This window comes from Tachyglossus aculeatus, chromosome 4, assembly GCF_015852505.1.
Source record: "Tachyglossus aculeatus isolate mTacAcu1 chromosome 4, mTacAcu1.pri, whole genome shotgun sequence".
NCBI classification, from domain to species: Eukaryota; Metazoa; Chordata; class Mammalia; order Monotremata; family Tachyglossidae; genus Tachyglossus; species Tachyglossus aculeatus.
Genome location: NC_052069.1, coordinates 42,512,071 through 42,539,320, shown reverse-complemented (window position 1 = coordinate 42,539,320; position 27,250 = coordinate 42,512,071). Strand labels below are relative to the sequence as shown.

At 42.8% G+C, this 27,250-nt stretch overlaps 1 protein-coding gene across 2 annotated transcripts in view; it reads right to left on the bottom strand.

Moving 5' to 3' along the window:
• The window catches only part of PKN2 (protein kinase N2), a 163,625-nt gene extending 143,010 nt beyond the window's left edge, over positions 1–20,615 (bottom strand). For both annotated transcript variants that reach the window (XM_038744722.1, XM_038744723.1), the window contains exon 1: positions 20,541–20,615. In XM_038744722.1, the coding sequence (XP_038600650.1) occupies positions 20,541–20,588 (48 nt within the window). In that variant the 5' untranslated portion in view covers positions 20,589–20,615. The remainder of the gene's footprint in view (positions 1–20,540) is intronic.
• Positions 20,616–27,250: the final 6,635 nt, after the last annotated feature.

The window sequence follows — 27,250 nt, the reverse complement described above, 5'->3', positions numbered from 1 at the left end:
GCTGAGAGCTCACCTCCTCCAGGAGGCCTTCCCAGACTGAGCCCCTTCCTTCCTCTCCCCCTCGTCCCCCTCTCCATCCCCCCATCTTACCTCCTTCCCTTCCCCACAGCACCTGTATATATGTATATATGGTTGTACATATTTATTACTCTATTTATTTTACTTGTACATATCTATCCTATCTATTTTATTTTGTTGGTATGTTTGGTTTTGTTCTCTGTCTCCCCCTTTTAGACTGTGAGCCCACTGTTGGGTAGGGACTGTCTCTATGTGTTGCCAATTTGTACTTCCCAAGCGCTTAGTACAGTGCTCTGCACATAGTAAGCGCTCAATAAATACGATTGATGATGATGATGATGAATACTTTTGAAAGTGAAACACTTCATTTGAATACGCAGCATTTACTTAAATTATTTTTCATTATTGACATTTTAAATAAAAAAAAAGGTCCGCAGAGTTAACGATCTGTACTGGGTTATATAACAGAAAATTTGCATTTCCACAGATGTGGGTGTTTCTAGAGTGGTCCAATTTAAGAGAGCTAGCTCAACTGCAACAACAATTGAAATGCCTTCTCTTTGACACGGCTTGTGGGAAGGTGAGTGAGTTTGTGTCTAGAACTGCTAAAGCTGTATTTCTCAACTGGCTTGTGGAGTAGCATGAGAGAGTTTTAGAAACATAGCAGAACAGCACTGCCAATACATGATGGTTTCTCTTCTCCAACCACCCCCACCCCTTCTACCACACCAAATTCCAGACTGAATCCAGCAGGGCAAATAGGTACCCACTTTGAACAGCAAGCAGGAGGAGTGGAACAATTGCCAAGTTATGCCGCTCGGGATGGCCCAAGGCCGGGTGAGCTCCAGGAACTTAAGAGTCATCGTTGCCTGGTCAGTACTATGACCGCATGGGCAAGTTACCAGATCTTTCTATTCCTGTACCTCGTGACAATGGCCTACCTAACTGGTTTCGAAACAAACCTCTAAATGACGGCAACAATTACCCCCAAATCCCTCTTTGACTGTGCCTTGCACTGATGTTACTGATGACAAGCCCGCAAATCGAAGCCGTAAGTTTGTCAGAAGACTGGTTTCTCATCACCATAATTCCATCATGACGATGTACAATTTTAAATCCCGCATCCTCATTTTGGCTTCTATCTCAGTTAATGGTAGCTTTTTAAACCCCCTCCAAAACACAGCAAAACAACAGTTACACTTCAGTCAATGGTACCTGTTGAGTACCTACTTTGTACGGAGCACTGTACTGAGTCCTTGGGAAAGTACGCCAGAAGAAGAAAAACAAGGCCTAATATACCCTCAAGGAGCTGACAAGTCAAAGGTTTATTCAAAACGCTGAACCTTCAGCCCCTGGTCAAATCATCCTTGTCCCTAAATCCATTTGACTTTGTAGGAAGGGTAGAGCTTTCACTATTCACTGTCCACTTACACAGCTCCTTTTCTGTTACCTTCTAAACTCCTGGATCCCTACTAACTCCATTCATTGACTCTATTCCATCAAAAGGACAGGAGTCAGATCATTCAAGGTATTTATTGAACTCTTACTGTATGCAGAGCATCATCAATGGTATTTACTGAGAGCTTACTGTGTGCAGAGGACAGTACTGAGCACCAGGGAGGATGTAATGGAACGAAGTTGAGAGACACGCTCCCTGACCAAAATGAGCTAGAGTCCACAGGACTGTACTAAGCATTTGGGAGAGTACAACGCAATATAGTGAGGGATGTGTTGCCTGCCCACAAGGTGCTTACAGTCTGGAGGATGCTGTAGGCATCATATAATTTCTTTCTTTTGTTTTATGGTCTTTCTTAAGTACTTCCTAAGTGCCAAGCAGTGTACCGGGCACAGGGATAGATACAAACTAATCAGGTTGGACACAGTCCATAACCCACTTGGGGCTCACAGTCTTAATTCCCATTTTATAGATGAGGTAACAGGGACAGAGAAGAGAAGTGACTGGCCCAAGGTCACGCAGCAGACAAGTGAGAGGCAGAATGAGAATGGAGGCCCTTTTGACTTCTCAAGCCTGTGCTCTTGTCCACTAGGCCATGCTACTTCACGGTCATTTCCAGAATTCTAATTTAAGGCTCAGTATTCTTGTCAGAGAATGAAGGATTCCACTAAAATCAAAAATTCTCCACCTACTCTAAGTCAAGATGGAAGTTAATGGAACTAATACTGGGAGCCACCAGGAATCAGGACACTTAAAAATAGCCTCTCTGGTCCTGGAACTATCACTCGTCCAGACTGACACGGAAATCTGATGAGGTTACAGTGACCAAGAGAAAAACATGGCAAATTATTCTGCCACCTATGAATTTACTGCTGGGTAGAAGGGACGTGGAATTGGCAAAATGTTTTTGAAATACTGATTTTGTTTATTCTATCTTTCATGCCTCCTGGGGAAGGGCAGATGATTAAAAACATCATCATCATCATCATCATCAATCGCATTTATTGAGCGCTTACTATGTGCAGAGCACTGTACTAAGCGCTTGGGAAGTACAAATTTGCAACATATAGAGACAGTCCCTACCCAACAGTGGGCTCACAGTCTAAAAGGGGGAGACAGAGAACAAAACCAAACATACTAACAAAATAAAATAAATAGAATAGATATGTACAAATAAAATAAACACATATACAGTGGCTCTAAGAATAGACTAAATCCTACAGAGTCTTTAATTTGAAGTAAGAGTTCAACTGACAAATTTGGGATGCCACTTATACAGATCCTGCCTTTCTTTTAAAAAGATATGTGACTTTAAAACAAGAAGACCCAACCCAGTTGCTAACTGGCCCTTCATACCAAGACAAAATTTCCAGCCCTTCTTTCTAGAAATCCAAGAATTCTGAGTCCTTGTTAATTTTCCCTGATTGAACTACGGAGGCAATGTTTATTTCTCTTATTTTAGAACTGAATATGGTTAAGAGTTTTGTCTTCAGTCACATGAGACCAGATTTCCACTCGCAGTTTCAAGTAGAGTTGAGGCAACGGTTCTGTTAATTCAAACAAGAACATGATTTTCCTTATTACAGTCGCAGCAAAATGCAAAGCTAACCTGGTTCCAGAGGAGAAAAAAAACTGTTTCGGAATAGAGTTAAGGTCTCAACTCTGAGACCAACTGCTGTTAGATCAGAAAAGGTTAAGCAAAATGGGTTGCTATAGTTAATCAAGAATCTTTGAGAAAACCTCATTGTCATGCCGTTTTACATTTTACTTCCCTTCATATAAAGGTGCCGTTTAAGCTACTACTTACAATTTTAAGTGATTTATTTCAAGTTTTCACAAGTTCAGCTTTCCAAAAAAAAAAAAAAAAAAAGAAGAAATGTAGCTTCATTGCTTTGGCAAAAACGTTGTTTTAGCCCCTCACAGAGTTCCTTAACTAAGTCTCACCACCTACACTTTAAATGAACATTAGAGAATGTGGTGAATTAGAGAACAATAAGATACAATTGAAATCATTAAAAACCCACTAATTTTTCCAATATAACATTTCTTTCTGGAAAAAAAAAGAATCTCCCTTGCTCTCTGAAACACTAAAGCTGTTATTTACTTTATTATAGCTTTCTTGTTATTTTGGAGGCTTCCTGTGTTAAATGGTAAAAATTAGAATCATTGCTCCACACAGTATATTATTGTAATGGGTAATGCAGGAAATACAGCCATCACTGGGTTTTCTCAATCCTCTCTTTCCTCAACCAAGCCACCGCATATTTTCAAACAATAAACTGTCTACCTCGAATAGTAAGGATCTTTGTTCCTGAATTCAAACACTATTAAAATTTAATCGAGAAAGGAATGAATATCAGAAAATCCTTTTAGTTATGATTTAAGGGTCAGAGTTAATTTAAGTAAAGTTACACTTCATATCAATAGGAATTTTACAAAGTAAATAAACCCAGGTTTTTATAACATCTGCTGATTTAAACACTCATCTACTGCCTAGTAAGACAACGGCAAAAAAAACCCTCTCATAATTATATTTGAAAAATGCCAAAATCCAAAGCAAATAGCAACAGCAGTTACAACGTGAAATAATGTAAAACTTCTGTTAAAGACTAATGATGAAAACATGAACCTCCTAAGACTAAAAAAAAATTAGCTAAGGCAGCTGTTTACCACATTATTACGTAGCCTTGAAATCCCCAATAATATTCCCAGTATTATACTAAGTTTGGGAAGCTGATACATAGCCACTCTGATTAGATGCTTAGAGTCAAATATTAATGAAAACATAAACCTAAAACATAACGAAACAACTTGGAAGGTGAGATTAATGAGAGCCATTCAAGGGTATCCACAAGTTTGTCACTATAAAAAAAACAGACCTTATTTTAAGGTCTATTTAACACAATTTAGGATGGGTTTTTCCCATCTCTTAAGTTCCATTCAAGTTTTAAAAGTTTTTCCATTCACAATTTTATACTTGATCTTTCTTGCTTTGTAAACAGTTGAGAACACTTAAAAAAAAAAACCAACAATTTTACACACACAGCTGGTGCTTTTTAAATAAAGAGGCAACATCATCTAACCGAGGGAACCTAGTACTCCTGCAGACAGGGCAGGTTTTGCACATTAGAATTTCAGGGTCCCTCCCTCTCCCCCACTGAAATTCTTGGCAAGGAGCGGAAGGGGACAAAGAGAGGGATTTTTCTGAACATTGTTTTACAGCCTCCCTCCCCAACAAGTTCTTTCCAGGTAAATGAGACGCCCTCATCTAAACTGACATGAATTTTAAAATCCGCCCCCGCCCCAGACTCGAACTTTCTGGAAGGGTTTTTGGCAGGTGTAGCAGCTTAGAGAGAAATACCTGTACGCTCCATTTAAAATGCAGTTTTTCTAGCCTTAGAGGATTAGGTTCACACAGTTGCATATCACACACCTGGAGGTCTGTGCCCCATTGTGGGCTGCCTCACAGCCCCACCCCAATTATGGCTCCATTTCAGACAACAATATTTTGAAAGCAGTTTTGTTCTTTGTCAAGGAGAAAAGCACGAATCCTGAGGATGCATAGATCTTTGGGTTTTCTTCACATCAATTCTGTAACTAACTTATGCAAAAGAAATCTTAACCACTTTTTGAGCAAGAACTTCTTGTGAATTACATTTTCGGCTACACTCAAACACAGAATACACTTTTTCAACATTTTGAAACATTCAGATCCGTATGCTTAGATTTACTGACTGACTGCTCAAACTTCGGAATCTAATGCAATGCTGCTTAATATTTAAAATACTGTGGTTTTCAAAGCAAATTCCACATTAAAATCAGGCTTTAATAAACACTAAACTGGATAGCAAATACTCCTCGGGAAACAACTACAAACTTCACAACCCAAGTACCATCAATGTTATTTATGGGGCACTTTCAATGTGCAGAGCACTGAACTAACGCCGGAGGTTATATAAGAGTTGGTAGACACAATTCCAGTCCTCAAGGAGCTTACAAATCATAGCGCAATGATATGAAATTGAATCTCTGAAGTTTTCTGTATTTCCACATTTCTAATACCAGCAGCGTGGCTTAGTGGATAATCAGAAGGATCTGGGTTCAAGTCCCAGCTCTGCCATTTGTCTGCTGTGTGACCTTAGGCGAGTCACTCTGCCTTTCTGTGCCTCAATTCCCTCATCTGTAAAATGGGGATTAAGACTGTGAGCCCCACGTGGGACTGGGCCTATGTTCAACCTGATTAATTTGTTCCTACCCCAATGCTTAGTACAGTGCTTGACACACAGTAAGCATTTAACAAATACCATCATCATCATCACATTGCATAATCTTATTTCACAGAATCTTAGTTTTTTTAAAAAAAAATTTCCATGTTACCAAACCGGTGCCTCTGTTGAATTTATAATTACACCTCCACCAGCCCCAGATACAGTCCGAGTGAGTTTACCGAGCAGGTCAACTGTGTGGCTGCCCAGGGCTGTCAATTTTAAGTTTTGGGGAAAGCACTGACGAGCCAAGAGATCCAAGGACAGAGGGGATCGGGGATGGTGAGCATGGGATAGTTTGCAGAAAAAGAACATGTATGTTAGCAAGTAGTGTCTCTCTTTAAATGCCACCTGAACTGAGCAGGCAAGCAGCCCTGTGGCCAAGGGGGTTTCCAAATGATTTGCCCAGGGGCACCTAAATATGTTGAACCACCTTCACATGTGTACAAAGCATGCATGTGCTAGCGTGAGGATGGGAAGAAATGGAGCACACCTTCAAGAACTTTATGACTCCAAAACATGTGGATGGTTTTTCCCCTCCTTGGGGACAGGTTTTCTAAAACTGAAAATATCTGAAAACCTCACAATCTAATTAACTCACAAGTAGACTAAAATTGTCTTTGGACATTTCACCCGAAGTAGACACAATCAGGGAAAACTTGGGTTCTGATGCAACTTTTTTCAAGGAAGAGTGAAAACTCAGCCTTGCCACTTGGCTTGAGTCTTTTAGGCATAAGTTAAAAAAAAAAAACAGCCTTAGAGAAGTTTAACAACGAAACATCTGTAACCCTACGGACCACGTAAAACTGACGGTAGGGACCGTCTCTATTTGTACTTCCCAAGCGCTTAGTACAGTACTCTGCACACAGTAGGCGCTCCATAAATACGACTGAATGAATGAGAGAAGTGAGAAAGATGAGAATTGTCACTAAGCTGGACCTTAACTTGAAGGACCTATTTTATTCTCCTCTTTTTCAGGGTTGTGATGCCTCATATTCTTGGGTCAACGGCTCGTTCATCTTTTGCCCGCTTTTCTCCCTACTGGGCTGAGTGTGGGAGCAAAGTCTGAGCGCCATGTGAGCAGGGGAAAGAGCCATTACCAGGACTTGCAAAAAGAGTTTCTTCTTTAGCATGAGAAAAAGAAACTTCCAGGAACCTGAGGAGGGATAAGGAGGGGGTGGGGGAGAAGTAAATATTCAATATTCGGAGCTATTCAAAAAACTCTTCGGGGAGGGGGGCGGCTGGCAAGTTTGGGGGGGGCGTTCTTTGTCTACTGAAGGAGAGGGCAAGGGAAGGAATGAAGGGGGGCATCTTGGGGATCAAAGAGCTGGGTCGCCCTTCCATTTGCCCCACTTTAATCCACCCTTCCCTCAGCCCCACAGCACTTCATGCCCAAATATTAATAATAGTGGAATTTGTTAAGCGCTTACTATGTGCAAAGCACTGTTCTAAGCGCTGGAGGGGGGAGACAAGGTGACCAGGTTGTCCCACGTGGCGCTCACAGTCTTAATCCCCATTTTACAGATGAGGTAACTGAGGCACAGAGAAGTGAAGTGACTTCCCCAAGGTCACACGTATATGGTCTGTCTCCCCCTTTAGACTCTAAGCTGGCTGTGGGCAGAGAATCTGTCTACTTATTGTTATATTGTACTCTCCCAGTGCTCTGCTCACAGTAAGTGCTCAATAAATATGACAATGAAAGAATACGAAATTCATTTCTTTATATTCAGGTCCATCCATTCCCCACCCTCCTCCCCACCCGCCGCCCAGACCGTAAGCTGGCTGTGCACAGGGAAAGTGTCCACCAACTCTGTTAGCCTGTACTCTCTCTGGTACTCAGTACAGTGGTTCACTGGAAAGAGCACAGGCTTTGGAGTCAGAGGTCATGGATTCGAATCCTGACTCCACCACTTGTCAGCTGTGTGACTTTCGACAAGTCACTTCACTTCTCTGGGCCTCAGTTACCTCATCTGTAAAATGGGGATTAAGACTGTGAGCCCCCCCTCCGTGGGACAACCTGATCTCTTTGTAACCTCCCCAGCGCTTAGAACAGTGCTTTGCACATAGTAAGCACTTAATAAATGCCATCATTATTATACAGTGCTCTGCACGCGGTAAGCGCTCAGCTCATTTTATAGTTGAATTGTACTCTCCCAAGCGCTTAGTACAGTGCTCTGTACACAGTAGGTGCTCAATAAATGTGACCGAATGGGGTAAATATGATTGATCAATTAGGGTGACTTCTCTCAGCAGAGACGATACTGGAGGGAGGAAGAGGAGGAGGAAAAGGAAGAGGAGGAGGAAGGGGAGGAGGAAAAGGAAGAGGAGGGGGAAAAGGAAGAGGAGGAGGAAAAGGAAGAGGAGGAGGAGGAGGAAGAGGAGGAGGAGAAGGAGGAGAAGGAGGAGGAGGAGAAGGAGGAGGAGGAGAAGGAGAGGGGAAGAAGGAGAAGGAGGAAAAGGAGGAGGAGGAAGAGGAGGAGATGAGGAGGAAGGGAGGAGGAGGAGAGAGGAGGAGAAGGGGGAGAAGGAGGAAAAGGAGGAGGAGGGGCACATTTCGCTCTGCCGGTGCTACCCTTCTCACCATGCCTGGATGTCACCTGTCTCACCACCGCTGACCCCTGGCTCCCATCCGGCCTCTGGCCTGGAACGCCCTCCCTCCTCAAATCCGACAGACAATGACTCTCCCCCCTTAACAAATGCCATCGTTATTATTATCATTCAAAGCCTTACTGAAGGCACGTCTCTGGAGACGTGGTATTTATTGAGCACTTACTGTGTGCAGAGTAACAGTTGGTAGACAAAATAAAATAACGGAGCAAATCAGGGTGATGCAGGAGGGAGAGGGAGAAGAGGAAAGGAGGGCTTAATGAGGGAAGGCCTCTCGGAGGAGATGTGTGTTCAGTAAGGCTTTGAAGGTGGGGAGGGTCATTATCGGATATGAGGAGGGAGGGTGTTCCAACGCCAGAAACAGTGTGGCTCAGTGGAAAGAGCCCGGGCTTTGGAGTCAGAGGTCATGGGTTCAAATCCCGACTCCGCCGATTGTCAGCTGTGTGACTTTGGACAAGTCACTTCACTTCTGTGGGCCTCAGTTCCCTCATCTGTAAAATGGGGATTAAGACTGTGAGCCTCCCGTGGGACAACCTGATCACCTTGTAACCTCCCCAGCGCTTAGAAGAGTGCTTTGCACATAGTATGCGCTTAATAAATGCCATCATTATTATTATTACGTGGGAGAGAGGTGGGTGGCGAGATAGATGAGATCCACGTACAGTGAGTAGGTTGGCGTGAGAGAAGTGAAGGGTGCGGGCTTCTGATGGGAGGGCAGCGGGGACCATCTTGCCAACTTGTTCTTCCCAAGCGCTTAGTACAGTGCTCCACACACAGTAAGCACTCAATACGATTGAATGAATGAAAGAGGCCTTCCCAGGCTAAGCCCCACTTTTCCTCCTCTCCCCCTCCCTTCTGCATCGCCCCGACTTGCTCCCTTTGCTCTTTCCTGTCCCAGCCCCACAGCACTTATGTACAGATGTGTCATTTTATTTATTTGTACTGATGTCTGTTCTGATAATAATAATAATGGCATTTGTTAAGCACTTACTATGTGCAAAGCACTGTTCTAAGCGCTGGGGGGGGATACAAGGTGATCAGGTTGTCCCACATGGGGCTCACAGTCTTAATCCCCATGTTACAGATAAGGTAACTGAGGCTCAGAGAAGTTAAAGGACTTGCCCAAGGTCACATAGCAGACATGTGGCGGAGCTGGGATTTGAACCCATGACCTCTGACTCCAAAGCCCATGCTCTTTCCACTGAGCCACGCTGCTTCTCTAATGTTCCAACTAGACTGGGAGCAAGTTGAGGGCAGCGACTGTCCCTCTTTATTACTGAATTGTACTTTCCAAGTGCTCAGTCCAGCGTTCTGTACACAGTAAGCACTCAACAAATACGACTGAGTGAATGCATGACTATAGCTATAATTCTATTTATTGATATCGATGCCTGTTTACTTGTCTTGATGTCTGTCTTCTGCCCCCCGGCCCCAGACTGGGAGCCCAGTGTGGGCAGGGATTGTCTCTGCTCATTGTTGTGCTGTACTTTCCAAGCACAGTACAGTGCTCTGCACGCCGTAAGCGCTCAGTAAATACGATTGAATGAACGAATATAACTATAATTTTATTTATGGATTCTGACGCCTGTTTATTGTCTTGATGTCTGTCGCCCCCCGCCAGACTGTGAGCCTGCTATGGGCAGGGACTGCCTCTCTTTATTGCTGAATTGTACTTTCCAAGCACTCAGTCCAGCGCTCTGCACACAGTAAGCGCTCAATAAATACGACTGAGTGAATGCGTGATTTTAGCTATAATTCAATTTATTGATATCTAGACTGTGAGCCCATTGATTCTAGACTGTGAGCCCGTTGTCGTTGGGTAGGGACCATCTCCATATGTTGCCAACTTGTACTTCCCAAGTGCTTAGTACAGTGCCCTGCACACAGTAAGCGCTCAATAAATACGACTGACTGAATGAATATCGATGCCTGTTTACTTGTCTTGATGTCTGTCGCCCCCCGGCCTAGACTGTGAGCCCGGTGTGGGCAGGAACTGTCTCTGTTCATTGCTGTGCTGTACTTTCCAAGCACAGTACAGTGCTCTGTACAAAGTAAGCGTTCAGTAAATACGACTGAATGACTATAACTATAATTCTATTTATGGATTTCGATGCCTGTTTACTTGTCTTGATATCTGTCTCCCCCCACCAAACCGTGAGCCCGCTGTGGGCAGGGACTGCCTCTCTTTACTGCTGAATTGTAAAAATAATAATAATAATAATAATAATAATGATGGCATTTGTTAAGCGCTTACTATGTGCAAAGCACTGTTCTAAGCGCTGGGGAGGGGAAACAAGGTAATGAGGTTGTCCCATGTGGGGCTCACAGTCTTAATCCCCATTTTGCAGACGAGGTAACTGAGGCTCAGAGAAGTTAAGTGACTTACCCAAGGTCACACAGCAGACATGTGGCGGTGCCGGGATTCAAACCTATGATCTCTGACTCCAAAGCCCGGGCTCTTTCCACTGAGCCACGCTGCTTTAATTGTATTTTCCAAGCACTCAGTCCAGCGCTCTGCACACAGTAAGCGCTCAGTAAATACGTCCAGCGCTCTGCACACAGTAAGCGCTCAGTAAATATGATTGATTGATTGTTGTGGGCATGTGTTGTTTTGTTCTCTGTCTCCCCTTTCTAGACTGTGAGCCCGCTGTTGGGTAGGGACCGTCTCTACATGTTGCCAAGTTTTGCTTCCCAAGCGCTTAGTACAGTGCTCTGCATACAGTAAACACTCAATAAATACTATTGAGTTGAGTTGAGTTGTGGGCAGGAACTGTCTCTGTTACCGAAGTGTCCTTCCCAAGTGCTTAGCACAGTGCTCCGCACACAGTAAGTGCTCATTAAATACAATGGAATGAATGACTGTGCCATGCACAGTTCTAATAATAATGATAATGATGGTATTTGTCAAGCGCTTACTATGTGTCAGGCACTGCTCTAAGCGCTGTTTATTGCTGAACTGTACTTTCTCAAGCGCTGTGCACACGGTAAGCGCTCAGTAAATACGACAGAATGACTGTGAGCCCGTTGGTGGTGGGGATTGTCGCTCTTTATTGCTGAATTGTCCTTGCCAAGTGCTTAGCACAGTGCTCCGCACAATAAGCGCTCAATAAATACGATGGAATGAATGAATGTGCCATGCACTGTACTAATAATGATGGCATTTATTAAGCGCTTACTATGTGCCAAGCACTGTTCTAAGCGCTGTTTATTGCTGAATTGTACCTTCCCAAGCGCTCAGCCCAGCGCGGCGCACAGAGTAAGCGCTCAGTCCAGTGCCGTGCAAACAGTAAGCGCTCAAAAGAAACGACTGAGAGCCCGTTGTGTGCAGGGACTATCTCTCTTTATTACTGAATTGTACTTTTGAAGCGCTCAGCCCAGTGTTCTGCCCATAGTAAGCGCTCAATAAATACGATGGAGTGGATGAATGAATGTGCCATGCACTGTTCTAAGCGCTGTTTACTGCTGAACTGTACTTCCCCAAGCGCTCAGACCAGCGCTGGGCACACAGTAAGCGCTCAATAAAATCGACTGACTGTGAGCCTCTTGATGGCAGGGACTGTCTCTATTACTGAATTGTACTTTTCAAGCACTTAGCACAGTGCTCTGCATACAGTAAGCGCTCAATAAATATGATGGAATGAATGAATGTGCCATGCACTGTTCTGAGCGCTGTTTATTGCCGAACTGTACTTTCCCAAGTGCTCAGTCCAGCGCTGTGCACCCAGTGAGCGCTCCATAGATAGGACAGAATGAATATGAGCCTGTTGTTGGGTAGGGACCGTCTCTCTCTGTTGCCGAACTGTCCTTCCCAAGCGCTTAGCACAGTGCTCCGCACCCAGTAAGCGCTCAATAAATAGGATGGAATGAATGAATAAATAGGAAGGAAGGAATGCAAGCCCCAACAGGCCTATCTTTGTTGCCAAACTGTCCTTCCCAAGCACTTAGCAGAGTGCTCTGCACCCAGTAAGCGCTCAATAAGCTCTGAACACGGTAAGCGCTCAATAAATACAACGGAATGAATGAATAAATAGGAGTGCTCAACAAATACGACTGAATTAATGAATAAAGAATGAGAATGAGAAGCAGCGCGGCTCAGTGGAGAGAGCCCGGGGTTGGAAGTCAGAGGTCATGGGTTCAAATCCCGATTCCACAACTTGTGAGCCCCACGTGGGACAACCTGATAACACTGTGCCTACCCCAGCGCTTAGGACAATGCTTTGCGCGTAGTAAGCGCTTAATAAATGCCGTCATTATTATTTTGTTTTTAAATAGGATGTGAGCCCGTTGTGGGTTTAGGGATGGTCTCTGTTGCTGAATGGTCCTTTCCAAGCACTTAGCACAGTGCTCTGCACACAGGAAGTGTTCAATAAATTCTGCACCCAGTAAGCGCTCAATAAATATGATTGACTGAATGAATAAATAGGACGGAACGACTGTGAGCCCATTGTGGGCAGGGATTGTCTCTACCTGCTACCGAATTAATGTTTCCAAGCGCTTAGCACAGTGTCCCTTTTTCCTCTCCTCCCCTTCCCCCCTCCCTACCTTCTTCCCCTCCCCAAAGCACTTGTATCTATTTGTACCGCTTTATTACTCTATTTATTTTACTCGTCATATTTACTATTCTATTTATTTTGTTAATGATGTGCATCTAGCTATAATTCTATTTATTCTGACGTTTTGGACACCTGTCCACTTGTTTCGTTTTGTTGTCTGCCTCCCCCTTCTAGACCGTGAGCCCGTTGTTGGGTAGGGACCATCTCCGTCTTGTACTTCCCAAGCGCTTAGTACAGTGCTCTGCACACAGTAAGCGCTCATTAAATACGGTTGAATGAATGAGTGAATGCTCTGCACCCAGTAAGCGCTCAATAAATACGATTGATTGAATATGACTGAATGAATGAGTGAATGCTCTGCACCCAGTAAGCGCTCAGTAAATAGGACGGAATGACTTTTAGACTGTGAGCCCACTGTTGGGTAGGGACTGTCTCTATGTGATGCCAATTTGTACTTCCCAAGCGCTTAGTACAGTGCTCTGCACATAGTAAGCGCTCAATAAATACGATTGATTGATTGATTGATTGATTGTGAGCCCCAACGGGCCCGTCTCTGTTGCCGAAGGGTCCTTCCCAAGCGCTTAGCGCAGTGCTCCACACCCATCAGGCAGAGAAGCAGCGTGGCTCGGTGGGCAGAGCCCAGGCTTGGGAGTCAGAGCTCATGGGTTCGAATCCCAGCTCCGCCGCTTGTCTGCTGTGTGACTTTGGGCAAATCACTTCACTTCTCAGTGACCTCATCTGTAAAATGGGGATGAAGACTGTGAGCCCCCCCGGTGGGACAACCTGATCACCTTGTAACCTCCCCAGCGCTTAGAACAGTGCTTGGCCCATAGTGAGAACTTAACAATTGCCATCATCATCATTATTATTATCATTATTCATGGCAATAATTATTATATAATAATTATAATTATAATAATAATTATTATTATTCTCTGGGCCTCAGTTCCCTCATCTGTAAAATGAGGATCAAGACTGTGAGCCCCCCGTGGGACAACCCGATCACCTTGTAACCTCCCCAGCGCTTAGAACAATGCTTGGCCCATAGTGAGAACTTAACAATTGCCATCATCATCATTATCATTATCATTATTCATGGCAATAATTATTATATAATAATAATAATAATTATTATTATTATTCTCTGGGCCTCAGTTCCCTCATCTGTAAAATGGGGATGAAGACTGTGAGCCCCCCGGTGGGACAACCTGATCACCTTGTAACCTCCCCAGCGCTTAGAACAGTGCTTGGCCCATAGTGAGAACTTAACAATTGCCATCATCATCATTATTATTATCATTATTCATGGCAATAATTATTATATAATAATAATAATAATTATTATTATTATTATTCTCTGGGCCTCAGTTCCCTCATCTGTAAAAGGGGGATGAAGACTGTGAGCCCCCCGTGGGACAACCCGATCACCTTGTAACCTCCCCAGCACTTGGAACAGTGCTTTGCACATAGTTCATTATTATTATTATTATTCTCTGTGCCTCAGTTCCCCCATCTGTAAAATGGGGATGAAGACTGTGAGCCCCCCGTGGGACAACCTGATCAATTTGTAACCTCCCCAGAGCTTAGAACAGTGCTTTGCACATAGTTCATTATTATTATTATTATTATTCTTTGTGCCTCAGTGACCTCATCTGTAAAATGGGGATGAAGACTGTGAAACCCCCGTGGGACAACCTGATCATCTTGTTATCTCCCCAGCCCTTAGAACAGTGCTTTGCACATAGTAAGCGCTTAATAAATGCCATCATCATTATTATTATTATTATTCTCTAGTCCTCAGTTCCCTCGTCTGTAAAATGGGGATGAAGACTGTGAGCCCCCCTGTGGGTCAACCCGATCACCTTGTAACTTCCCCCGCGCTTAGAACAGTGTTTTGTACATAGTAGGCACTTAATAAATGCCATCATTATTATTATTATTATTCTCTAGTCCTCAGTTCCCTCATCTGTAAAATGGGGATGAAGACTGTGAGCCGCCCCGTGGGACAACCCGATCACCTTGTAACTTCCCCCACGCTTAGAACAGTGTTTTGCACATAGTAAGCACTTAATAAATACCATCATTATTATTATTCTCTGGGCTTCGGTGACCTCATCTGTAAAATGGGGATGAAGACTGTGAGCCCCCCGTGGGACAACCCCATCAATCTGTGACCTCCTCGGCACTTAGAACATTGTTTTGCACATAGTAAGCGCTTAACAGATTGCCGTCATTATTATTATTCTCTGGGCCTCAGTTCCCTCATCTGTAAAATGGGGGTGAAGGCTGTGAGCCCCCCGTGGGACAACCCCATCAATCTGTGACCTCCTCGGCGCTTAGAACATTGCTTTGCACATAGTAAGCGCTTAATAAGTGCCGTCATTATTATTATTCTCCGGGCTTCAGTTCCCTCATCTGTAAAATGGGCATGGAGACTGTGAGCCCCCCGTGGGCCAACCCCATCAATTTGTAACCTCCCCGGCGCTTAGAACAGTGTTTTGCACATGGTAAGCGCTTAATAGATGCCGTCATTATTGTTATTCTCCGGGCCTCAGTTCCCTCATCTGTAAAATGGGGGTGAAGACTGTGAGCCCCTCATGGGCCAACCCGATCACCTGGCAGCCTCCCCAGCGCTTAGAACGGTGCTTTGCACATAGTAAGCGCTTAACAGATACCATTATTGTTATTATTATTCTCCGGGCCTCAGTGACCTCATCTGTAAAATGGGGGTGAAGACTGTGAGCCCCTCGTGGGCCAACCCGATCACCTGGTAGCCTCCCCAGCGCTTAGAACGGTGCTTGGCACATAGCAAGCGCTTAATAAATGCCATCGTTATTATTATTATTCTCCGGGCCTCAGTTCCCTCATCTGTAAAATGGGGGTGAAGACTGTGAGCCCCTCGTGGGCCAACCCGATCACCTGGTAGCCTCCCCAGTGCTTAGAACGGTGCTTGGCACATAGTAAGTGCTTATTAAACGCCATCGTTATTATTATTATTATTATTATTATTATTCTTTTAGACTGTGAGCCCAATGTTGGGCAGGGACTGTCTCTATATGTTGCCAATTTGCACTTCCCAAGCGCTTAGTCCAGTGCTCTGCACCTAGTAAGCGCTCGATAAATACGATTGACGATGATGATTACTCTCTGGGCCTCAGTGACCTCATCTGTAAAATGGGGGTGAAGACCGTGAGCCCCCCGTGGGCCAACCCGATCACCTCGTAACCTCCCCGGCGCTTAGTACAGTGGTCGGCACGTAGTAGGCGCTTAATAAATCATCATCATCAATTGTATTTATTGAGCGCTTACTATGTGCAGAGCACTGTACTAAGCGCTTGTGAAGTACAAGCTGGCAACATACAGAGACAGTCATCATCATCATCAATCGTATTTATTGAGCGCTTACTGTGTGCAGAGCACTGTACTAAGCGCTTGGGAAGTACAAGTTGGCAACATCTAGAGACGGTCCCTACCCAACAGTGGGCTCACAGGCTAGAAGGGGGAGACAGAGAACAAAACCAAACCTACTAACAAAATAAATAGAATAGATATGTACAAGTAAAATGAATAGAATAATAAATATGTACAAAGTAATGCTCGTGAAATTCAATCAATCAATCAATCGTATTTATTGAGCACTTACTGTGTGCAGAGCACTGTACCAAGCGCTTGGGAAGTCCAAGTTGGCAACATATAGAGACGGTCCCTACCCAACAGCGGGCTCACAGTCTAAAAGGTGGAGACAGAGAACAGAACCAAGCATACTAACAAAATAAAATAAATAGAATAGATATGTACAAGTAAAATGAATAAATAAATAGAGTAATAAATATGTACAAAGTAATGCTCGTGAAATTCAATCAATCGTATTTATTGAGCACTTACTGTGTGCAGAGCACTGTACCAAGCGCTTGGGAAGTCCAAGTTGGCAACATCTAGAGACGGTCCCTACCCAACAGTGGGCTCACAGTCTAAAAGGGGGAGACGGAGAACAAAACCAAACATACTAACAAAATAAAATAAATAGAATAGATATGTACAAATAAAATGAATAAATCAATAGAGTAATAAATATGTACAAAGTAATGCTCGTGAAATTCAATCAATCAATTGTATTTATTGAGCACTTACTGTGTGCAGAGCACTGTACCAAGCGCTTGGGAAGTCCAAGTTGGCAACATCTAGAGATGGTCCCTACCCAACAGTGGGCTCACAGTCTAAAAGGGGGAGACAGAGAACAGAACCAAACATACTAACAAAATAAAATAAATAGAATAGATATGTACAAGTAAAATGAATAGAGTAATAAATATGTACAAAGTAATGCTCGTGAAATTCAATCAATCAATCAATCGTATTTATTGAGCACTTACTGTGTGCAGAGCACTGTACCAAGCGCTTGGGAAGTACAAGTTGGCAACATCTAGAGACGGTCCCTACCCAACAGCGGGCTCACAGTCTAAAAGGGGGAGACAGAGAACAAAACCAAACATACTGACAAAATAAAATAAATAGAATAGATATGGACAAGTAAAATGAATAAATAAATAGAGTAATAAATATGTACAAAGTAATGCTCGTGAAATTCAATCCATCGTATTTATTGAGCACTTACTGTGTGCAGAGCACTGTACCAAGCGCTTGGGAAGTCCAAGTTGGCAACATCTAGAGACGGTCCCTACCCAACAGTGGGCTCACAGTCTAAAAGGGGGAGACAGAGAACAAAACCAAACATACTAACAAAATAAAATAAATAGAATAGATATGTACAAGTAAAATGAATAGAGTAATAAATATGTACAAAGTAATGCTCGTGAAATTCAATCAATCAATCAATCAATCGTATTTATTGAGCACTTACTATGTGCAGAGCACTGTACCAAGCGCTTGGGAAGTCCAAGTTGGCAACATCTAGAGACGGTCCCTACCCACCAGTGGGCTCACAGTCTAAAAGGGGGAGACAGAGAACAGAACCAAGCGTACTAACAAAATAAAATAAATAGACTAGATATGGACAAGTAAAATGAATAGAGTAATAAATATGTACAAAGTAATGCTCGTGAAATTCAATCAATCGTATTTATTGAGCACTTACTGTGTGCAGAGCACTGTACCAAGCGCTTGGGAAGTACAAGTTGGCAACGTATAGAGACGGTCCCTACCCAACAGTGGGCTCACAGTCTAAAAGGGGGAGACGGAGAACAAAACCAAACATACTAACAAAATAAAATAAATAGAATAGATATGGACAAGTAAAATGAATGAATAAATAGAGTAATAAATATGTACAAAGTAATGCTCGTGAAATTCAATCAATCGTATTTATTGAGCACTTACTGTGTGCAGAGCACTGTACCAAGCGCTTGGGAAGTCCAAGTTGGCAACATCTAGAGACGGTCCCTACCCAACAGTGGGCTCACAGTCTAAAAGGGGGAGACAGAGAACAAAACCAAACATACTGACAAAATAAAATAAATAGAATAGATATGTACAAGTAAAATGAATAAATAGAGTAATAAATATGTACAAAGTAATGCTCGTGAAATTCAATCAATCAATCAATCAATCGTATTTATTGAGCACTTACTGTGTGCAGAGCACTGTACCAAGCGCTTGGGAAGTACAAGTTGGCAACGTATAGAGACAGTCCCTACCCAACAGTGGGCTCACAGTCTAAAAGGGGGAGACAGAGAACAGAACCAAACATACTAACAAAATAAAATAAATAGAATAGATATGTACAAGTAAAATGAATAGAGCAATAAATATGTACAAAGTAATGCTCGTGAAATTCAATCAATCAATCGTATTTATTGAGCACTTACTGTGTGCAGAGCACTGTACCAAGCGCTTGGGAAGTCCAAGTTGGCAACATATAGAGACGGTCCCTACCCAACAGAGGGCTCACAGTCTAAAAGGGGGAGACAGAGAACAAAACCAAACATACTAACAAAATAAAATAAATAGAATAGATATGGACAAGTAAAATGAATAAATAAATAGAGTAATAAATATGTACAAAGTAATGCTCGTGAAATTCAATCAATCAATCAATCAATTGTATTTATTGAGCACTTACTGTGTGCAGAGCACTGTACCAAGCGCTTGGGAAGTACAAGTTGGCAACGTATAGAGACGGTCCCTACCCAACAGTGGGCTCACAGGCTAGAAGGGGGAGACAGAGAACAAAACCAAACCTACTAACAAAATAAAATAAATAGAATAGATATGTACAAGTAAAATGAATAAATAAATAGAGTAATAAATATGTACAAAGTAATGCTCGTGAAATTCAATCAATCAATCAATCAATCGTATTTATTGAGCACTTACTGTGTGCAGAGCACTGTACCAAGCGCTTGGGAAGTACAAGTTGGCAACGTATAGAGACAGTCCCTACCCAACAGTGGGCTCACAGTCTAAAAGGGGGAGACAGAGAACAAAACCAAACATACTAACAAAATAAAATAAATAGAATAGATATGTACAAGTAAAATGAATAGAGTAATAAATATGTACAAAGTAATGCTCGTGAAATTCAATCAATCAATCAATCAATCGTATTTATTGAGCACTTACTATGTGCAGAGCACTGTACCAAGCGCTTGGGAAGTCCAAGTTGGCAACATCTAGAGACGGTCCCTACCCACCAGTGGGCTCACAGTCTAAAAGGGGGAGACAGAGAACAGAACCAAGCGTACTAACAAAATAAAATAAATAGACTAGATATGGACAAGTAAAATGAATAGAGTAATAAATATGTACTAAGTAATGCTCGTGAAATTCAATCAATCGTATTTATTGAGCGCTTACTGTGTGCAGAGCACTGTACTAAGCGCTTGGGAAGTCCAAGTTGGCAACACATAGAGACAGTCCCTACCCAACAGTGGGCTCACAGTCTAAAAGGGGGAGACAGAGAACAGAACCAAATATACTAACAAAATAAAATAAATAGACTAGATATGGACAAGTAAAATGAATAGAGTAATAAATATGTGCAAAGTAATGCTCGTGAAATTCAATCAATCAATCAATCGTATTTACTGAGCACTTACTGTGTGCAGAGCACTGTACCAAGCGCTTGGGAAGTCCGAGTTGGCAACATCTAGAGACGGTCCCTACCCACCAGTGGGCTCACAGTCTAAAAGGGGGAGACAGAGAACCAAACCAAACCTACTGACAAAATAAAATAAATAGAATAGATAGGTACAAGTAAAATAAATAGAGTAATAAATATGTACAAACATCTATGCAGGTGCTGTGGGGAAGGGAAGGAGGTAAGATGGGGGGGATGGAGAGGGGGACGAGGGGGAGAGGGAACATGTACATGTTTATTACTCTGTTTATTTATTTATTTATTTTACTTGTACATTTCTATCCTACTTATTTTATTTCGTTGGTATGTTTGGTTCTGTTCTCCGTCTCCCCCTTTTAGACTGTGAGCCCACTGTTGGGTAGGGACTGTCTCTATGTGTTGCCAATTTGTACTTCCCAAGCGCTTAGTACAGTGCTCTGCACATAGTAAGCGCTCAATAAATACGGTTGATTGATTGATTGATTGATTGAGGGGGAGAGGAAGGAGGGGGCTCAGTCCGGGAAGGCCTCCTGGAGGAGGTGAGCTCTGAGCAGGGCGGGCGTTACCTGCAGCTCGGTGAGGAGCCCGTCGCCCAGCTCCGCGTTGGACGCCATGGCGCGGGCCTGGACTGCACTGGACGCCTCCCGGGCCGGGCCGGGCCGGGCCGGGCCGGACTGGACCGGACCGGACCGGACTGGCCGCCTCAGGGGGCGGGTGCGGCTAGGGCCTGCCGGGAGCGGGGGGTCCGGCCCGGGGTGCGAGCGGCGGGGCCCCGCGCCTCATGGGCGCCGCGCCACACGCTGCGCCCCACGCTGCGCTGACGAGGCGCTGAGGCGGCCGCGCCGCCCGCTCGGCCTGACCCACCATCGGACGCGGGGGGGGCGGGGGGGGAGGGGACGCGCAGCCGCACGCGGACACGTGACCGCCCCGCCCCGCCGCACGTGACCGCCGCCGCCGCCGCCCGCCGCACGTGACCCTCCCGGCGCCACGTGACCTCCCCCTTCCCTTTCTCGTCGGGGCGGGACAAGGAGGGCGGCCGGCTCGCTCATTCAGTCACTCGTGTTCGTCAGATTTATTCAGCGCATTCATTCAGTCAGCGTATTCATCACATTTATTCAGCGCATTCATTCATATTTTTGAGAGCGTTCATTCATTCATTCAGCGCATTCATTCATTCAACGCATTCATATTTATTCAGCACATTCATTCATGTTCATCAGATTTATTCAGCGCATTCATTCATATTTTTGAGAGCATTCATTCATTCATTCAGCGCATTCATTCATTCAACGCATTCATATTTATTCAGCACATTCATTCATGTTCATCAGATTTATTCAGCTCATTCATTCATATTTTTGAGAGCATTCATTCATCAGATTTATTGAGCGCATTCATTCATAGTTTTGAGCGTATTCATTCATTCATTCAACGCATTCATATTTATTCAGCACATTCATTCAGTCAGCGCATTCATTCATATTCATCAGATTTATTCAGCGCATTCATTCATAGTTTTGAGCGTATTCATTCATTCATTCAGCGCATTCATTCATTCAACGCATTCATATTTATTCAGCGCATTCATTCGGTCAGCACATTCATTCATGTTCATTAGATTTATTCAGCGCATTCATTCATATTTTTGAGAGCATTCATTCATTCATTCAGCGCATTCATTCATTCAATGCATTCATATTTATTCAGCGCTTTCATTCGGTCAGCGCGTTCATTCATGTTCATTAGATTTATTCAGCGCATTCATTCATATTTTTGAGAGCATTCATTCATTCAATGCATTCATATTTATTCAGCGCATCCATTCATATTCATCAGATTTATTGAGCGCATTCATTCATAGTTTTGAGCATATTCATTCATTCATTCAACGCATTCATATTTATTCAGCGCATTCATTCGTCAGCGCGTTCATTCATGTTCATCAGATTTATTCAGCGCATTCATTCATATTTTTGAGAGCATTCATTCATTCATTCATTCAGCGCATTCATTCATTCAACACATCCATATTTATTCAGCGCTTTCATTCAGTCAGCGCATTCATTCCTATTCATCAGATTTATTCAGCGCATTCATTCATATTTTTGAGAGCATTCATTCATTCATTCATTCAGCGCATTCATTCATTCAACGCATTCATATTTATTCAGCGCATTCATTCAGTCAGCGCATTCATTCATATTCATCAGATTTATTGAGCGCATTCATTCATATTTTTGAGAGCATTCATTCATTCATTCATTCAGCGCATTCATTCATTCAACGCATTCATATTTATTCAGCACATTCATTCCTATTCATCAGATTTATTCAGCGCATTCATTCATATTTTGAGAGCATTCATTCATTCATTCATTCATTCATTCAACGCATTCATATTTATTCAGCGCATTCATTCGGTCAGCGCATTCATTCATATTCATCAGATTTATTGAGCGCATTCATTCATTGTTTTGAGCGCATTCATTCATTCATTCAGCGCATTCATTCATTCAACACATTCATATTTATTCAGCACTTTCATTCAGTCAGCGCATTCATTCATTCATTCAACGCATTCATTCATTCATTCATATTTTGGAGCGCACCCATTCATCATATTTATTGAATGCATTCGTTCAGCATATGAATTCATTCAACACATTCATTCAACGCATTCGTTCAGCGTATGAATTCATTCAACGCATTCATTCATTCAACGCATTCATTCATTCATATTTTGGAGCACGCTCATTCATCATATTTATTGAGCACATTCGTTCAGCGGCATGAATTCGTTCAACGCATTCATTCAACGCATTCATTCATTCATTCAGCGCATTCATTCAGAGCACTCATTCATTCATGTGTTTGAGGGCATTCGTTCATCGTATTAAGTGCATTCATTCATTCAACTCATTCATTCATTCATTCATATTTTGGAGCGCACTCATTCATCATATTTATTGAGTGCATTCGTTCAGCGTATGAATTCATTCAACGCATTCATTCAACGCATTCATTCATTCAGTCAGTGCATTCATTCATATTCATCATATTTATTGAGCTCATTCATTCATATTTTTGAGTGCATTCATTCATTCATTCAGCGCATTCATTCATTCAATGCATTCATATTTATTCAGCGCATTCATTCAGTCAGCGCATTCATTCATATTTTGGAGCACATTCATTCAGCGCATTCATTCATTCAACACATTCATTCATTCATCCATATTTGGGAGCGCACTCATTCATCATATTTATTGAGCGCATTCATTCAGCAGTATGAATTCAGTCAGCGCATTCATTGAACGCATTCACTCATTCATTCAACGCATTCATTCAGAGCACTCATTCATTCATATTTTGCAGCACATTCATTCATTCATTCAACGCATTCATTCATTCAACTCATTTATTCATTCATTCATATTTTGGAGCGCACTCATTCATCGTATTTATTGAGCGCATTCGTTCAGCGTATGAATTCATTCAACGCATTCATTCATTTGTTCATTCAGAGCACTCATTCATTCATGTGTTTGAGGGCATTCGTTCATCGTATTTATTGAGCGCATTCATTCATTCATTCAGCGCATTCATTCAATGCATTCATTCATTCATTCATATTTTGGAGCGCACTCATTCATCATATTTATTGAGCACATTCGTTCAGCGGTATGAATTCGTTCAACGCTTTCATTCAACGCATTCATTCATTCATTCAGCGCATTCATTCAGAGCACTCATTCATTCATGTGTTTTTTAGGGCATTCGTTCATCATATTTATTGAGCGCATTCATTCATTCATATTTTTGAGCGCACTCATTCGTCGTATTTATTGAGTGCATTCACTCAGCGTATGAATTCATTCAACGCATTCATTCATTCAGCGCATTTATTCAGAGCACTCATTCATTCATGTGTTTGAGGGCATTCGTTCGTCATATTTATGGAGAGCATTAATTCATTCAGGGCATTCATTCATTCATATTTTGGAGCACACTCATTCATCATAAGTATTGAGCGCATTAACTCAGCGTATGAATTCATTCAACGCATTCATTCATTCATTCAGCACTTTCATTCAGAGCACTCATTCATTCATGTGTTTGAGTGCATTCATTCATCATATTTATTGAGCACATTCAGCGCATTCATTCATTCACCGAATGCACTCATTCAACACATTCATTCATTCAGCGCATTCATTCATTCAGCACATTCATTCACTCACTCATTCATTCATTCAGCGCATTCATTCATATTTTTTGAGTGCATTCATGCATATTTACTGAGCACATTCATTCATTCACTCACGTCTATTAATCACATTCATTCATTCATTCACGTCTATTAAGCGCACTCATTCATTCCTAGTTTTTTGAGTACATTCATTCGCTCAGTGGAAAAGAGCCCGGGGTTTGGAGTCAGAGGTCATGGGTTCAAATCCCAGCTCCGCCACTTGTCAGCTGTGTGACTTTGGGCAAGTCACTTCACTTTTCTGGGCCTCAGTTCCCTTATCTGTAAAATGGGGATGAAGACTGTGAGCCCCCCGTGGGACAACCTGAACAGCTTGTAATCACCCCAGAGCTTAGTACAGTGCTTTGCACGTAGTAAGCACTTAATAAATGCCATTATTATTATTATTATTATTTATTAGAGAAGCAGCATGGCTCAGTGGAAAGAGCCCGGGCTTGGTAGTCAGAGGCCAGGGGTTCAAATCCCGGCTCCGCCAATTGTCAGCTGTGTGACTTTGGACAAGTCACTTCACTTCTCTGGGCCTCAGTTCTCTCATCTGGAAAATGGGGATTAAGACTGTGAGCCCCCCCCGTGGGACAACCTGATCACCTTGTAACCTCCCCAGCACTTAGAACAGTGCTTTGCACATAGTAAGTGCTTAATAAATGCCATTATTATTATTCATATTTATTGAGCGCATTCATTCCTTCACTCATTTTTATTGAGTGCATTCATTCATTCATTCATAGAGAAGCAACATGGCTTAGCGGAAAGAGCTCCGGCTTGAGAGTCAGAGGTCATGGTTTCAAATCCCGGCTCTGCCATTTATCAGCTGTGTGACTTTGGGCAAGTCACTTAACTTCTCTGTGCCTCAGTTACCTCGTCTGTAAAATGGGGGTGAAGACTGTGAGCCCCACGTAGGACAACCTGATTACCCTGTATCCCCCCCGTGCTTAGAACAGTGCTTGGCACATAGTAAGCGCTTAGCAAATTCCATCATCGTTTATTGAGCACATTAATTCATTCATATTTATTGAGCACATTCTTTCATATTTATTGGGCACTTTGTGCAGAGCACTGGACTAAGCGCTATATGTATATATGTTTGTACATATTTGTTACTCTATTTTACTTGTACATATCTATTCTATTTCTTTTATTTTGTTAGTATGTTTGGTTTTGTTCTCTGTCTCCCCCTTTTAGACTGCGAGCCCACTGTTGGGTAGGGACTGTCTGTATATGTTGCCAACTTGGACTTCCCAAGCGCTTAGTACAGTGCTCTGCACACAGTAAGCGCTCAATAAATACGATTGAGGATGATGATGATGATGAAGTACAATTGGGCAACAGACAGTCCCTACCCAACTAACGGGCTCACGTTAGAGAAGCAGCGTGGCTCAGTGGAAAGAGCACATACTTTGGGTCAGAGGTCACGGGTTCAAATCCCGGCTCCGCCACTTGTCAGCTGTGTGACTTTGGGCAACTCACTTCACTTCTCTGGGCCTCAGTTACCTCATCTGCAAAATGGGGATGAAGACTGTGAGCCCCATGTGGGACAACCCGATCACCTTATAACCACCCCCCAGCGCTTAGAACAGTGCTTTGCACATAGTAAGCGCTTAATAAATGCCATCATTATTGTTATTATTATTCTAGAAGGGGGGATACAGACAGCAAAACAAAACAAGTAAACAGGTGTAAATGCCATCAGAATAATAGAATTATAGATTCATTCAGTCTATCGTATTTATTGAGCGCTTACCGTGTGCTGAGCACTGTACTACGCGCTTGGGAAGTACAAATCGGCAACAGATAGAGATGGTCTCTACTCAACTACGGGCTCACAGTCTAGACAGTCTGTATATATGTATATATATTTGTACATATTTATTACTCTATTTATTTATTTATTTTACTTGTACATATCTATTCTATTTATTTTATTTTGTTAGTATGTTTGGTTTTGTTCTCTGTCTCCCCCTTTTAGACTGTGAGCCCACTGTTGGGTAGGGACTGTCTCTATATGTTGCCAATTTGTACTTCCCAAGCGCTTAGTACAGTGCTCTGCACATAGTAAGCGCTCAATAAATACGATTGATTGATTGATAGACATGATCTGAGTAGCAGAGGGAAATGTGGACTGGGGAGGGGAGACACTGGAGGTAGGGAGGTCGGCGAGAAGGTGGGTGCTGACTTTTATGATGGGGTAGCAGTTTGGATGGAGAGAAAGGGGTAGATTTGAAAGATTCATTCATTCATTCAATCGTATTTATTGAGCGCTTACTGTGTGCAGAGCACTGTACTAAGCGTTTGGGAAGTACAAGTCGGCAACATCTAGAGCCGGTCCCTGCCCAACAACGGGCTCATAGTCTAGAAGGGGGAGACAGACAACGCAACAAAACATGTGGACAGGTGTCAGGCCATCAGAATAAATAAAAATGAAGCTAGATGCACATTATTAACCAAATAAATAGAATAGTAAATATGTACAAGCAAAATCAATAGCGTAATAAATCTGTACAAGTCCCTACCCAACAACGGGCTCACAGTCTAGAAGGGGGAGACAGACAACACAACAAAACATGCGGACAGGTGTCAGGTGATCAGAATAAATAAAAATAAAGCTAGATGCACATTATTAACAAAATAAATAGAATAGTAAAGACGTACAAGTAAAATAAATAGAGTAATAAATCTGTACAAACATATATACAGGGGCTGTGGGGAGGGGAAGGAGGTAGGGCAGGGGGGATGGGGAGGAGGAGAGAAAAAATCTTGGAGTAGCATGGCCTAGTGGAAAGATCCCAGGCTTTGGAGTCAGAGGTCACGGGTTCGAATCCCAGCTCCACCACATGTCTGCTGTGTGACCTTGGGCAAGTCACTTCGCTTCTCAGAGCCTCAGTTCCCTCATCTGTAAAATGGGGATGAAGACTGTGAGCCCCATGTGGGACAACCTGATCACCTTGTATCCCCCCCCGCAGTGCTTAGAACAGTGCTTTGCACATAGTAAGCGCTTAACAAATGCCATCA